At 40.7% G+C, this 15,770-nt stretch overlaps 1 protein-coding gene across 1 annotated transcript in view; it reads right to left on the reverse strand.

Annotated features, from left to right (window-relative positions):
- ubr1 (ubiquitin protein ligase E3 component n-recognin 1) overlaps window positions 1-15,770 on the reverse strand; it is a 180,683-nt gene that overhangs the window by 148,880 nt on the left and 16,033 nt on the right. Inside the window, exons 2-4 of the mRNA XM_052030365.1 lie at window positions 10,986-11,242; window positions 4,469-4,547; window positions 937-1,044 (exon numbers count right to left, since the gene is read on the reverse strand). Coding sequence (XP_051886325.1) covers window positions 937-1,044; window positions 4,469-4,547; window positions 10,986-11,242 — 444 coding nt within the window. The remainder of the gene's footprint in view (window positions 1-936; window positions 1,045-4,468; window positions 4,548-10,985; window positions 11,243-15,770) is intronic.

Below are 15,770 nucleotides of genomic sequence, written 5' to 3' on the forward strand. Positions count from 1 at the left end.
CAGCAGAGTGTCACCAAAGTTCATTAAATTGATTCCTGGGAGATTAAACATACTGTAAATTCTCTAGTGTTTAACAGAATGAGGTGGACTCACTGAAATAAGCAAACAGGGCTTGACAGGGAAGATGCAGGGGTGATATGGGTGGAGAGGAAGAGAATGAGACGTGACTTGATAGAGGTCTATAAGATGGTAAGAGGCATAGATTGAGTGGACAGTCAGAGACTTTTTCCCAGGGCAAAAATGGCTAACCCGAGGGGGCATAATTTTAAGGTGATTGGAGGAAGGTAAAAGGGGGATGTCAGAGGTAAGGTGTCTTTCTCTTTTTTTTTGTTACACAGAGTGGTGGGTGTGTGGAACGCACTGCCGGCAGAGGCTGTGGGGGCAGATACATTAGGGGCATTTAAGGACTCTTAGATAGCCACATGAATAATAGAGAAATGGGAGGGAAGAGTTAGATAGATATTAAAGCAGGATAAAATGTCAGCGTAACATTGTGGGCTGAAGGGCCTGTACTGTGTTGTAGTGTTCTATGTTCTATAAATAAGATTTATAAATTGTTCTTCTAAAATATGCTCAAGTAGTGGCTGGAGAGATTTGAACAGATCTGAATCCCTTAGGACTAGGATCATGTAATCAGCACAGGAGGCCATTCAGTCTATTGTATCCATGCTGCCTAATGAGAGAGTTAATCCCATGTTCTCCCTCTGCCTATATTCTTGTTGATTACAGCACGTTAAATTGGTAAATTTATAAATGCATTATAAATTCTTAAACCACTCTCCAGGAATAAAACACCTTTTGCTGCAGGTAAAGCATTTACAAGGAACATCTTTTGTTAAGAAGATACTTTCTATCAGTAACCATCCAGTCTTACCTCGTCACCATCACCAGACAAGTTACAATTCATGAAGGCTGAATACTGTATAAACATCTTACCTTTGTGTCCTCAGATGGACCATGTTCATGCTTTATACAAGTAGGCCCAGTCTTCCAGGCTTCAACATCACCACAGTCACAAAACCCTCCTCCATAAGAAGAATTCATCTAAATGCAAAATCATACCACATAATATTTGTTTCAAGAAAACAGATTAGAAAAATGGCAGGATCTTACTGACATTAACATATTTCAACATAAAAAGTTAGGATACCAAAAACAATTTTCATCAGGAAAGAAGAATTGAACAGAACGTCTCTAGCCATTGCCATGTAAACTCATCTGCTCCCAACTAGATCGAGTATACATATCGTCCAAGTGCAGGGGGCTATGGTTACAAATCCTTAGTAGTCACAAAGTATGCCCATATTAAATGTGACCTTTTAGGAAAAAATAAATACTTCATGCAGCAACATGTTTAAAAACGACTTGATACAAAATACCATGGCCAGTTTCAATGTTCAACCATCATGCTAAGTGGCCAAGTCTGAGACCCCCTTGTTCCATGGTTATGCATGGTTTTACCCAAGCACCAGAGTCAAACAGTTACAGCAAAAATCTGATAATCCAGCATCTTCAGGACTTTGCAGGTACTGGACATGCAGATATTCCAGACAATTGGATATTACTCCTATTAGTACCCCAACATACTTTAAATTCATTTTTTAAAGTAGTTAGTGGTAGTAAAATAAATTTTGCTTTGAGTCCAGGGTGCTTAGAGTTCTGGATATGATGGAGCCCCGGTGAGCTAAAAAGGAAGCACAGGAAACAGCCCAGTGAGTCTACTGCCGAACCATCAGGATTTTCAAATAATCAAACAGTGGATTATTGGAGTTTTACTGTATGTATTTAATATGCCACTTTGGCTTTCTGAAATCAGTAGTAATTTCCATAAAAAAAGACTAATTTATTTTTATATTGAAGCCCTTTTTAAAAAGAAACACATCTTCTGTTGAGATCAATGCCCTGTCTGCCTTCAGGTGGATGCAAAAGATCTCTATACTCCACTGCAAAATCTCCAGTGTCAATTCCTTGGGCCCCGAACAAAATTTGAAGTATACATATTTTCAGATAATAAATACCATTATTTGACAAACTTTAACAATGGTGTTTTTACCTGAGAATATTCTGCATAAAGTGGTAGGTGCCTGGAATGCACTACCAGGGGTAGTAGTGGAGACACATACAATAGAGGTGTCTAAAAGGATCTTAGATAGGCATATGAATGTGCAGAGAATAGTTTAGTTAGGCGTTTAATTACTTGTTTAATTAGTTTGACACAGCATCATGGGCCGAAGGGCCTATTCCTGTGCTGTACTGTTCTACATTCTATGTTCTATGAAATATACCTATCCAAACTTTCCTCATCTCCATTTCCAACAAGATCAACTTTAGTAAGAATGCTGACCATGCAAGCATACGATTTTCAATTTGGACTAAAGATCATCAACTATATTTTGAGGACAAAGGAGGAAGTCACTGCACTGGTGGCATGGGTAATATTTATCACTTCAGCTGGTTTTTAAAATCATATTGCTGCTTGTGGGACTTTAAGATCCCCTCTAATTTCTCACCTTAAACCAATGCTCTCTAGTTCCAGACATCTCCATAAGGGTAGATCCTAAGAAACTTTTCCCTATATTTTTGCCCCTCAGAATTTTGTATACCTCTGTCAGGTGCCCTCTGAGTCTCCTCTGCTCCAAGGAAAACAAAACCAGCCTATCCAGTCTCTTCTCACAACTGAGGTATTCCATCCCAGGCAACATCCTGGGAAATCACCCCTGCACCTTCATCAGAGCAATCACATCTTTCCTACAATGTGGTGACCAGAATAACACACAATACTCTAAGTGTGGCCTAATCAAAGTTTTATGAAGTTTACCATGACTTCTATGTTCTTATATTCCCTTGGCCAATGAAGTCTCTTCACCACTTTATCTAACTGCTGCCACCATCAGGGATCCTTGTACTTGTACACCAAGGACCTTCTGCTCCTCAGTACTCTCTTGGGGCCAACCAGTCATGATGATTATCCTACTATTATTAGGCCTCCCAAAATACATCACCTCACACTTATCAAGATTAAATTCCATCTGCCAATGCTCTACCCAACTTACCAGCTGACCAATAATATTCTGTAACCCAAGATGATCCTCCTCACTGTCAACATCACCACCTATTGGATATCTGCTGAGCGTTTATATGTTAGTACCTTAATCATGGTCCATTAAGCTTTCAGTGGTAATTCACCAAAGGCAAAGCCAGACTGGTCACTTTTGCCAAGTTGCCTCTATGGTGTAACTAGAAGACAACAAGCAATGTCCCTCGTCACATGAAGCAGAGAACCAGAATTGATTTGTAGCATCCTCTGCTAAAGTGAAACACAAGGGTGCCACAGTTGCAGCTTGCTTCCACACCCTTTGCAATCAAACTATAATGCTGCCTAGGAGGTAAGACATCACGCAATTTAAAAAAAAGGAACGTTACCAACCTAGCATTCACACCTTCTGTTTAGCAGCCAATTAGGTGAGTGGAGAGGAGGTACTTGACTTCACCATTTGGCCATAAAAAGACTTTCTTCCTCCTTTGTCCATCTCTTCAGGTTTGGCAGAAGCTGCCAATGGCTGAATTAACATTTCCCTAATTTTTTACTACCGTCTTAAAGTTACCCGAACGCAGAACTTTAGGGCTCTGAGTAATACACCCTGCAACCATTCCTCTAACTGTAGCTGCAAAAAAGAGAGACTTGGCAGCAGAAAATTGACTGTTCTTGGCATGTTACCAATCTGATAATACACACAACTTTTCAAGTACAGTACAGACTTACACCTGTGGACAACATACAGCTCATTACCTCAAAACATCATCAAGAAAACCCCCTTTTGTCACCTGTTCAATCCAAAGGTCTGCTTGGCTATATAATAGCATTACAGCTGGTCCCTAAAACTCTGCCGTGATAATATACTTCTAAACAGATTTTTCCTTCCTCTACCATCCTTGCCACAAGAAATATTAATGCTTCATGGAGGGGTCAAGAGCTCCACCCAGGCAGGCAGTATTAGTATTCCCTAATAATTCTCAGTAACAACAGAGCAGCAGGCATAAAGCCAAATGCATACACAACTACTCTGACAGATGCCATTAAAAATTCCAGCAGATCTTATCATTATGCAATTCCCAACCCATAACCTTTACCACCCAGAAGACAAGTGATATCAGGTTTACAAGAACAGGAACACCTAGTTCCTCTCCAATTACATAGCTTCCTGACTTAGGCATAGCAACAAGAAGAAACAAGATCTATATCCTGAAACATTCTACCAACTTTACAAGGACTAAAGCAATCCCAGCACAGCTAGCAATACATAACCAACCTTATCCATGAGACTTGCACCTCAAGAGAGATTTCCACCCCCTCCCCCATTCAAATACTTGGACTAACTAATAAAAGAAACTGCTAAATTTTCTAGAAGAAAACACCTTTCATTCAAGTTTAAATACAACAATAAAACAGAAAAGACAAGACAAATACCTTGTACCGATGATTTCGGTGAACACTGTTTTGGAAACAGTCCATGCATAGTACACAAGTGGGATCTATTGCACAGTCTCTGTAACAAAAAGGATACAAGCCTAGAGTTAAAATATGTGCATGTGTCAAATATCATAATCAGAGAGTCACAGAACCATAGTATGTGGAAGGCCATTTAGCTCTTGATCCATATCAGGTCTTTGAAAAAGCTGTCCAATTAGTCCCACCATCTTGTCCTTTCCCCACACCTGTGCAACTGCTTAATTTTCAAGTACTTATTCAACTCCACTTTAGAAGTTGCTACTGAAACTGCTTCTAACCAGCCTTTCAGATCATAACATTGCAAAAAAGTTTCCTTGTCTCTGATTCTTTTGCCAATTACCTTAATTTTATGAACTCTGGTTATCAATACTCCCTGCCACTGGTAAATGTTTCTTCCCACTTCAATTTTGAACACTTCCATTCAATCTCCTTTAACCTTCCCTGCATTAACTTTAATATTGCTCTCACTTCTTGTAATTCAACCGTCAGCCAAAGATTCATTTGAAACATGCAATTCTGCTATTTTTATTCTTCATTTTAATGTGTATCTCGGCTTCCAAGATCTTACAATATCCAAAATGCCTTACAAAATATCTCAAGTTCTGGTGGCTTGGAGTTTGACTTCACGTGACAGATTAAGTTGCACACACTATAATTAGGAAAATTGGAATGGTACAGTTCACAAACATGAAAGATTGTGGTCCACTTGAATTAATTTCTAAAAAATTTAAAACAAAATGCAATGCCCATTTTTGGAACAAGGAAAATAAACTATGATAAAGATTACATCAGTGTTTGCCTCCCCATTTTTTACACAGGTGAGTTGTAATACAACTGTACTGTCTTTAACTGAGAACTTACTATTCCTTGCTTGCACTCACTCAAACAATGAAATGCTGAGCAACTTACAGCAAAGAAATTGTTAATGATCTCTGTCAATAAATGAACAAAATCTTGTTCTGTAGAGTAGAAGGGCAGCATAGGTTGCTGTGACTCTGCAATGGTAGCACCTAGATTGGTACATTGCCAAGCTCCTTCCTGCCTGCATCACTGCATAAAAGAGTTGTACTGGAGATGATGTAGAACAGTACAGCACAGGAACAGGCCCTTCGGCCCACGATGTTGTACCAAACTAACTACCTAATCCCTTCTGCTTGCACATGGTCCATATCCCTCCATTCTCTGCATATTCTTATGCCTATCCAAGACAGTCTTAAATACTTCTACCGTGTCTGCCTCCATCACCACCCCTGGCAGCATATTCCAGGTACCCACCACCCCGTCTAAAAAAAACCTAAAAATCTGCCCTGCACTTCTCCTTTGAACTCTCCCCCTCTTACCTTAAATGCATGCCTTCTAGTATTAGGCATTTCGACCCTGGGAAAAAGATACTAGCTGTCTACCCTATCTGTGCCTCTCATAATTTCATAAATTTCTATCAGGTCTCCCCTCAGCCTCCACCACTCCAGAGGAAACAACCCTAGTTTGTCCAACCTGTCTTTATAGAACATAGCCATAAATCCAGGCAGCATCCTGGAAAAGGTGCAGAAGGGGTTTACCATGGCCTCCACATCCTTCCTATAATGAGGCAACCAGAACTGAATGCAATACTCCATATGTGGCCTAAACAGAGTTTTACAAAGCTGCAACATACAGTGGCATGCAAAAGTTTGGGCACCCCTGGTCAGAATTGCTGTTACTGTGAATAGCTAAGTGAGTAGAAGATGAACTGATCTCCAAAAGCCATAAAGTTAAAGATGAAACATTCTTTTCAACATTTGAAGCAAGATTAATGTATTATTTTTGTTTTGTACAATTTTAGAGAGAACAAAGGAAAAGAGCACCATGCAAAAGTTTGGGCACCCCAAGAGATTTGAGCTCACAGATAACTTTTACCAAGGTCTCAAACCTTCATTAGCTTGTTAGGGCTATGGATTGTTCACAGTCATTGTTAGGAAAGCACAGGTGATGCAAATTTCAAAGCTTTATAAATACCCTGACTCCTCAAACCTTGTCCCAACAATCAGCAGCCATGGGCTCCTCTAAGCAGCTGCCTAGCACTCTGAAAATTAAAATAAATGATGCCCACAAAGCAGGAGAAGGCTATAAGAAGATAGCAAAGCCTTTTCATGTAGCTGTTTCCTCAGTTTGTAATGTAATTAAGAAATGGCAGCTAACAAGAATGGTGGAGGTCAAGTTGAGGTCTGGAAGACCAAGAACACTTCCCAAGAGAACTGCTCATAGGATTGCAAGAAAGGCAAATCAAAATCCCCATTTGACTGCAAAAGACCTTCAGGAAGACTTAGCAGACTCTGGAGTGGTGGTGCACTGTTCTACTGTGCAACAACACCTGCACAAATATGACCTTCATGGAAGAGTCATCAGAAGAACACCTTTCTTGCGTCCTCACTACAAAATTCAGCGTCAGAAGTTTGCAAAGGAACATCTAAACAAGCCTGATGCATTTTGGAAACAAGTCCTGTGGACTGATGAAGTTAAAATAGAACTTTTTGGCCGCAATGAGCAAAGGTATGTTTGGAGAAAAAAGGGTGCAGAATTTCATGAAAAGAACACCTCTCCAACTGTTAAGCACTGGGGTGGATCAATCATGCTTTGGGCTTGTGTTGCAGCCAGTGGCACGGGGAACATTTCACTGGTAGAGGGAAGAATGAATTCAATTAAATACCAGCAAATTCTGGAAGCAAACATCACACTGTCTGTAAAAAAAAAGCTGAAGATGAAAAGAAGATGGCTTCTACAGCAGGATAATGATCCTAAACACACCTCAAAATCCGCAATGGACTACCTCAAGAGGCACAAGCTGAAGGTTTTGCCATGGCCCTCACAGTCCCCCGACCTAAACATCATCGAAAATCTGTGGATAGACCTCAAAAGAGCAGTGCATGCAAGGCGGCCCAAGAATCTCACAGAAATAGAAGCCTTTTGCAAGGAAGAATGGGCGAAAATCCCCCAAACGAGAATCAAAAGACTCTTAGCTGGCTACAGAAAGCATTTACAAGCTGTGAGACTTGCCAAAGGGGGTGTTACTAAGTACTGACCATGCAGGGTGCCCAAACTTTTGCTTTGGACCCTTTTCCTTTTTTTATTATTTTGAAACTGTAAAAGATGGAAATAAAAAAGTAATCTTGCTTAAAATATTAAAGAAATGTGTTATCTTTAACTTTATGCCTTTTGGAAATCAGGTCATCTTTTACTCGCTTAGCTATTCACAGTAACAGAAATTTTGACCGGGATGCCCAAACTTTTGCATGCCACTATAACTTCCTGACTCTTGAACTCAAGTACAACATATGCCTTTTTTACCACTCTATATTGACTTGTGCGGCCACTTTCAGGAAGCTATGGACTTGGACCCCAAGATCCCTCTGTACATCAACGCTGTTAAGGGTGCCATCAACTGTGTACTTTCCCTTTACATTTGACCTCCCAAAGTGCAACACCTCACACTTGCCCAGATTAAATTCCATCTATTTCTCCACCCACACCTGCAAATTATCTATATCTCACTGTATCCTTTAGCAACCATCTACACTGCCACCAATCTTCATGTCATCTGCAAACTTACTAACCCACCCATCCACATTTTCATCCAAGTCATTTATTTCTATCGCAAACAGCAGAGGTCCCAGTACAGATCGCTGCAGAACACCACTAGTTAAGCATCCATTAGTCAGACCTCCAGCCAGAATAAGACCCATCGACCACTACCCTGTCTTCTATGGGCAAGCCAGTTCTGAATCCAATTGGCCAAGTCACTGTGGATCCCACGCAACTTAATCTTCTGCATGAACCTACCATGAGGGACCTTGTCGAATGCCTTACTAAAATCCATGGAGACGACGTACACTGCTTTACCTTCGTCAATCACCTTGTTCACCTCCTCAAAAATCAAGTTAGTAAGACACAACCTGCCCCACACAAAGCCATGCCGACTGTCCCTAATTCGGCCATGCTTTTCCAAATGCTAATAAAGCCTATCCCTAAGAATCCTCTCCAATAGCTTCCCAACCACTGACGCGAGACTCACAGATCTATGATTTCCAGGATTATCCCCATTTCTCTTCTTAAACAAAGGGACAACATTAGCTATCCACTAGTCCTCCAGGACCTCACCTGTGGCTAGAGAGGACACAAAGATCTTGGTCAAGGCCCCAGTAATCACACACCTTGCCTCTCTCAATAACCTGGGGTATATCCCATCAGGCCCTAGGGACTTACTACTTTAACATCCTTCAAGAGACCCAACACCACCACCACATCTCATCTCAAAATGCCCTAGCACATTATCATGCTTCACACTGATTTCACTAAGTGATGAAAATAGATTGAACAAGATAGATTGAGCGAGCTTTGGAGAGAAGGAAGATGAGGGGTGACTTGATAGAAGTGTACAAGGTCGAGTATCGCGTGGACAGTCAGAGACCTTTTTCCCAGGGCGACAATGGCTAACACGAGGGGACATAATTTTAAGGTGATTGGAGGAAGGTATAAGGAGGATGTCAGGGGTAAGTTGTTTTTTTTTACACACACAGAGAGTGGGGGGTGCGTGGAACGTACTGACGTTGTGGCAGAGGTTGTGGGGGCAGATACATTGAGAGTCTCTTAAATGTCCCTAGATAGCCCTCCATTTCTCTATCATTCATGTGTCTATGTGGGAGGGAAGCGTTAGATAGGTCTTAGAGCAGGATAAAATGTCGGTACAACTTTGTGGGCCGAAGGGCCTGTACCGTGCTGTAGTGTTCTATGAAAAGCAAGGAACTAGCATTTTTAACTTCACAATGTGCTTTGGAACCAAAGGTGAATTTTTGAAATGTATTTATTTGCAGACTCATAAAATTGAGTTGAGTACCTAAGGTAACAATCTGTTGGAGGAACTCAGTGGTTCGGGCAGTTGCCTGACCCGGGGAGTCCCTCCAGCAGATTGTTTGTTGCTCCAGATTCCAGCACCTGCAGTCTCTTGTGTCACCAAAGACAAGACAACCTTCTTCAGATAGAAATGCCCAATGGATCAATCATCTGCTTCTTCCCAAATGTGATGGAACACTATCCACTTACTTGCAAGAAAGCATTCCTACAACTCCAGACTCCTAGTACCATCAAGGAAAAAGCAGCCTACTTAAGTGAATCCTGTCCACCAACTTAAATATTTACTCCCACCTTCATGGTGTACCATTTACAAAGTTTATAGCACTTACTCACCCAGCCTTCTCTGATAGCACCTCCCAAACCAGCAACCTCTGTAAGGAAGCCAAAGCCACCAGGCACATGGGAACAGCTCCACCAGCAAGTTCCCCTCAATTGACATGCTTGACGATGTTTCACTTTTCCTTCATCATCACTACCTAAATCCTATCTAACACCTCTATGAGTCCCTGTAATGGTTCAAGAGTGCAGCTCCCAACACTCTTTCAAGGGCAATAAACCCTGGCTTCTGCAGCAACAACTGCATCTCAGAAATGAAAAGTAAAAACATTCACAGGGGTGCAGCACTTGAGTACTGCTTCTCAATTCATTTGTATCGTCCCACTTCTTGGTTTTGAAGTACAGATTGTAAGAATGGCAGCATCCATAGTTATTCATTCACCTCCATCCCACTAGGATGTATTTTAGACTAGTGAAGGAAAGCCATTACTTCAATATGTTTATCATTTGATATGTCCCAATTGCTCTGCACTTCTAACTCTCACCTCCTTGCATTTAAATGTTAAACTGGGACCTACAGGTTCTTTGTTAAAAGCCCCAAGACAAACTTCAAAACAGCAAAGGTCACCCTGGTGATTGAACAAGTCACAAAAACAGATTAACTGTTTATTATTTTATTACTCTTTATGGAATCTTACTCATGCAAATTCACTGGCATAGTTCCCAAAACACAACAGTGACTACACTTCTGCTGTACTTCATTGACTGTAAAATGATTTGGCTTGCCCTGAAATTATGAAAGGCACTATATAAAAGAAAGCCTGTTCATTCACATTACACTTAAGCATCAGCATTTATTATGTGCTCAAGTTATTAGAGTGGGAAGACAGATGAACAACAAGATCTAATAAAGTGGCAAATTAACATTGGTACATTAAGAATTGATAACTTGTGGCTCTTTCTGATATATGGAATTACAATCCTGATGGTAAGCATGGAACAGATGTTACCTTCCTGAGACATAGCTCCTGTATTCATTCCCAAATCAGGTTGAATATGTTATTGAATAGTTTACACAATGACTGTACTTCTAAATTACCTCCTTACTATTTTGTGATAGCGAAAAGTCCAATATAGAAGATAACTTTTATTTCTTTATCTAGATTAACAGTGCTTCAGCTTCTGTCAAATTAAATAGGGACAAATAGAAGTGTTTAAATAGAGTTGGTTGAAAGGCGGTTAAAGACGTATAGAAATCAGCATGAAAAGTAATCAGGACAAAATGCTGTGCTCAATTTGCACAACTTCTCACCGACAGGAATATGTGGTCTCTCCTCCTTTGAAAACTCGGCCACATAGTTGCGAAGTAATATTGTTTTGCTCCAGCTTTGCAAAACCAACTTCAGGGGATTCTCCAAATAGAAACCATTCCAGGGTTTGGAGTAATATGTGATAGGCCTGTTCCTCTTCGGGTAACTTGGCTTCTGATCCTGAACAATGTACTGTAGGGACATATTCCATAAAATGTCGATATATTCCGGAACGCAAATCAACTTCTTCCTGCCAATTCTGCAAGACAAAATAAAACTGTTAGTTACTATCAAAACTTCCTACTCTCACCATTTGTACCAAGTATTCACTCAAGCTTTGTATTCCCTGACTGATCATTCCAAGCCATCAAAACTCATTTGCTGAAAATGCTTTTGCAAACGTGAATCCAAGAATTAATCCATAAAATTGCCATTAATAGCAGGTTCAACATGTACAACAAATTTTTAATTTTTAATCTTTGTCTACTTGCCCTATCCTGATAACAAATATAAGCACAGGTGAGCTGGGGTTATGTATCACTCTGATATGTTTGAGCTTCAACAGCACTTCCACTGCCCACAACCCCAACTAAATGGAAAACCGAGGAAATACCATCACCTTCAACTCTCACACCATCTTATTTGTTTTTGTAATTCACTGCTCCTTCGATACCTTTGGGCTCAAGTCCAAGTAAACCATAACCTATTCTACCTGTCTCATTTCCCCCACTTATTTCCCTGTAATTTGTTCTCTTTCACATGCCTCACCCTGACTCACCAGCAACCCTCCTACACTAAGGGACAATTTACAGTGGCCAATTAAGCAACCAGCATGTCTTTGGGAGAAAACCTTACCTTACCCAGTCTGGCTGATATGCAACTCCAGACCCACCAATGCTGTCAACTCTGAAATGGCCCAACAAGCCACTTAGTTCAAAGGCTATGAGGATGGGTAATAAATACTGGCTTTGCCAGCAACACCCAAATCCTGAGAAATGAAATACAACACAACTTGAAAATCAAAAAAAAACTGCAGATGCTGGAAATCCAAAATTAAAACAAACTTGTTCAGGTCAGGCAACATCTGTAGAAAGAGAAACAGACAATGTTTCAGATTAAAGAAATTAAAGACCCTTCATCAGAAGAACTTGGGTTTAGAGAAAAAATCAGCACCTGCCAAAATATTAAGGTAAAGAGTGAGAAAAGGATAAACAGCTGAGATTTGGGGTAAGAATTAACTCCAGTAACAGACATAAAAGGATTGAGAAGAGGAGGGATTTGGGCAGAGAACCATTCAAGGACATGACCAGACCTGGTTCTTTGTGATGGCGGTAGTCAGAGCATATGAGTGCTAGGATTAAGTGGGTGACCACTAATATGCATTGGAATGCTTGTATGTGGGGAGAGAATAAGCAAAGACATGATGGTAACAAACTCAGGAATCAGAATCAGGTTTATTAGCACCAACTTATATGTCATGAAATTTGTTTTAAGGCAGCAATACTGTGGAAGATAAAAATTACTACAAGTTACAAATTAAATAAATAGTGCAAAAGAGGAATAACAAGGTAGAGTTCATGGACCGTTCAGAAATCTGAAGGTGGAGGGGAAGAAGTTGTTCCTGAAGCATTAGGTGTGGGTTTTTAGGCTCCTGTACCTCCTCTGATGGTAGTTATGTGAAGAGGGCATGTCTCAGATGGTGATGGATGCTGCCTTACATAATTTTTGATATCAAGAGTTAATAATGAATAATTTTTGATAATTTTAGATACCAATTCTCAATAATTCTCATACTCCAGATTTTTAGTTCAATTCCATCTAATTATGGTCATAACCACAAAGCTATGCAAGTCTTACTTTAGGTTGTACCATTGCCAAAGACACTGGACTTCGTACTCTCTTCTGGATATCTTAACTTCCACTCAAAAGCTACGTTTTCTTTAAACAAACAAGGGTCTTAAAGGTGGAGAATCCTTTTTTTTTATGATCCATTGAGACCAAATCTCCCATGATGCACATCTTAAGGCCATTGGTAGACATCTCCCCTCCACACTCTCAGTCCTGATGCAGGGTCTTAACCCTAAATGTCAGCTATCCCTTTGCCTCCACAGATGCTGCTTGACCCACTGAGTTCCACCAGCAGTTTACTTTTGCTCCATATTCCAGCATCTGCAGTCTCGTATCCTCACCTTTTTGTTTGGTTTATTTCCAAATAACCTCTGACTGATCGTTTCAGCAATTTGAGGTTTTCATCACAAGGACCTGAGCCGATATTTCAAAGATGATCAAGCAAGCCAAAGGAAATCTCAAGCTTTTCCCATTATTTTTTTTGCCCTGTTAATTCCTCAGTGCAGTACTAAATTTCAAAGTATGGGGAATTAGATGAAATGTGTTTGCAAATATTGCAGGTATTTTATAACTGCCATTTTTAAAAGTAGCATTAAGGAACATTTTAATCATTAAACCATTATACCTTGTGTTTTGGATGGATCAGGGACAGAATGCAAGTTAGTGACAACCATATCAAATTCTTACATAATCTCTCCAAAATGTCCTCAAAAAACTACAGTGCCTTAAGGACATCCTGTTTTGTACATAGAGTACAACATTTTTGTAGAAATAACATAGCACTCAGAAAACCAAAGGTTATAAGAAGCAGTTAAGAACAGTATGGCTTGCTTCCACACACTCTTCCCCTGAATAAAGAATGCAAATGATGGCAGAAGGATTTCAAGGATTAAAATAAGGTGACACGGTCCCAGACAGGAGGTTGATCAACAAAGTCAGAACACCAAGAACATTGGATAATATGCCAACAGAGATTGAGCACTGGTTACAAAACAGAAAATAAAGAGTGGGAATAAGCAGATGTTTCTCAGGAAGTTTGAGACCAGTGGGATACTGTGGGAATCAGAGCTTGTGCCTCAATTACTTACAATCTTTATCAACAATTCGACCACCAAATATATTTCCAAACTTACTGATGATACTAAATGAGGCAAATGGGATAAAGGATGAAAAGAAACTTCAAGGTGATTGTGGACAAGCTAAGTAAATCAGCAAGAACATGACAGATACAATACAGATGTGGAAAAATGCAAATTTATCACTTTGGTGCACAAGAGTGAAAAAACAGTACATTTTAAATAGTGAGATTTGGGAATGTCATTCAAAGGGGCACGAGTGTTCTTGCACACAAGTCACTGAAAGCTAACATGCAGGTCTAATAAGCAATTAGAAAGACAAATGATATGCTAGCCTTTATTACAAGAGGATTTAAGTACAAGAATAAAGATGCCTTACTGTAGTCATACAAGGCCTTGGTGAGATCCCATCCGGAGTACTGTGTATAGTTTTGGTATCCTTATCTACAAGGTATATATGTGTCAGAGTGCACCAATGATTCCCTAGACTGGCAGACCAGGCATATTGGATTTGTTGTCTAGAACCAAGGATTATCTCAGGATAGGAGGTATATCATGTAGGACTAAGATGAGGAGAAAATTCTTCATAGCAAGGGTAGTGGATCTTTGGAGTGATGGAACTCAGCCAGTTCTAACACAGGTACAGCTCTCCCCACCATCAAGGATATTTACAAGAGGTGATGTCTCAGGAATCCATCATCAGGGACCCCCACCATCCGGGCCATGCCCTCTTTGATGCTGCCATCAGGCAGGAGGTACAGGAGCCTAAAGACCCACACCTCAAGGTTCAACAACAGCTTCTTCCCCACTGCCATCAGGTTCTTGAACTGAGCTGAAAAACCCTGAAGGCTGTGGAGGTTTAATCATTAAATTCTTTCAAAACTGATACAGGGATTTCTGGAAATTAAGGAATAGATGGATAGCACAGGAAAACAGTGATAAGAACAATATTAATGTATTTTAATTATCAAGGCTTGCATTTGGAAATTAACACATAAAATTTTACTGTCTTCTTCCCTCTTCCAAGGCAGTCGTTTGAGATTGAGGGTTACTGCTTCAACTCCAGTTCAAAGCTATGCACAATGTTGGTGCTTGATTTCCTTTAATGAGTGTCTGTTCAACACCAAACACACAGCTTCGACAGAGCAAGGTCTTGGCCTAGTGATTAAGAAGGCACAAGACAAGACCAGGCACTATTGCACAGACTTAGCACACACTGAATACACATTCTCATATGGACAATATACTTTGTTCTGTCACTCCCAACCAAGACGCTACCTCCATCAGTTGTCCTCTCTTCACCAACCAGCCCTTGCTTCACTCTCCAAAAACCTCAAAGCCTCCCCTCCCAACTCCATGCTGCCCCTCTACCAGGCCACACCTTCCAACTTCCCTCCGTTCAGTCCACACTCTCCAAACACCACTTATGCTCCAAGCCCTGTTCCTCTCAGTCCTCACTCTCCAACTCCACCCACCCTCCTCCACAAACCTCCAAGGCTCCCTCCTGTCCCCACAGTCCCCACTCTCCTCCCCACCCTCCAGTGCCCGCCTTCCAAAACCCCCTCCTTCTCTCAGTCCCCTCTCTCCTACTGCTCGCCCCCCAACCCCTGTCTTTCCTCTCAACCTTTACCTGCCTCCCTGAAAACCTGTGCCACTAACCATATCGAGCAGTTAGAAGCATCTTACTGGACTCAGACCTGTAAATCATGCCAGTCAACAAAAGGATTAGACATGTAGCCATGTGGTATGCAATAGCTAAGTGATTCTCCTCTCCCCGCCCACACGCACTAAAAACAATTAGAGAATAATTGCCAATCTTAGAGGACCAGTAGTACCGACATGAATAGACTCTGGATCCAATAA

Source organism: Pristis pectinata, chromosome 1, assembly GCF_009764475.1.
Source record: "Pristis pectinata isolate sPriPec2 chromosome 1, sPriPec2.1.pri, whole genome shotgun sequence".
NCBI classification, from domain to species: Eukaryota; Metazoa; Chordata; class Chondrichthyes; order Rhinopristiformes; family Pristidae; genus Pristis; species Pristis pectinata.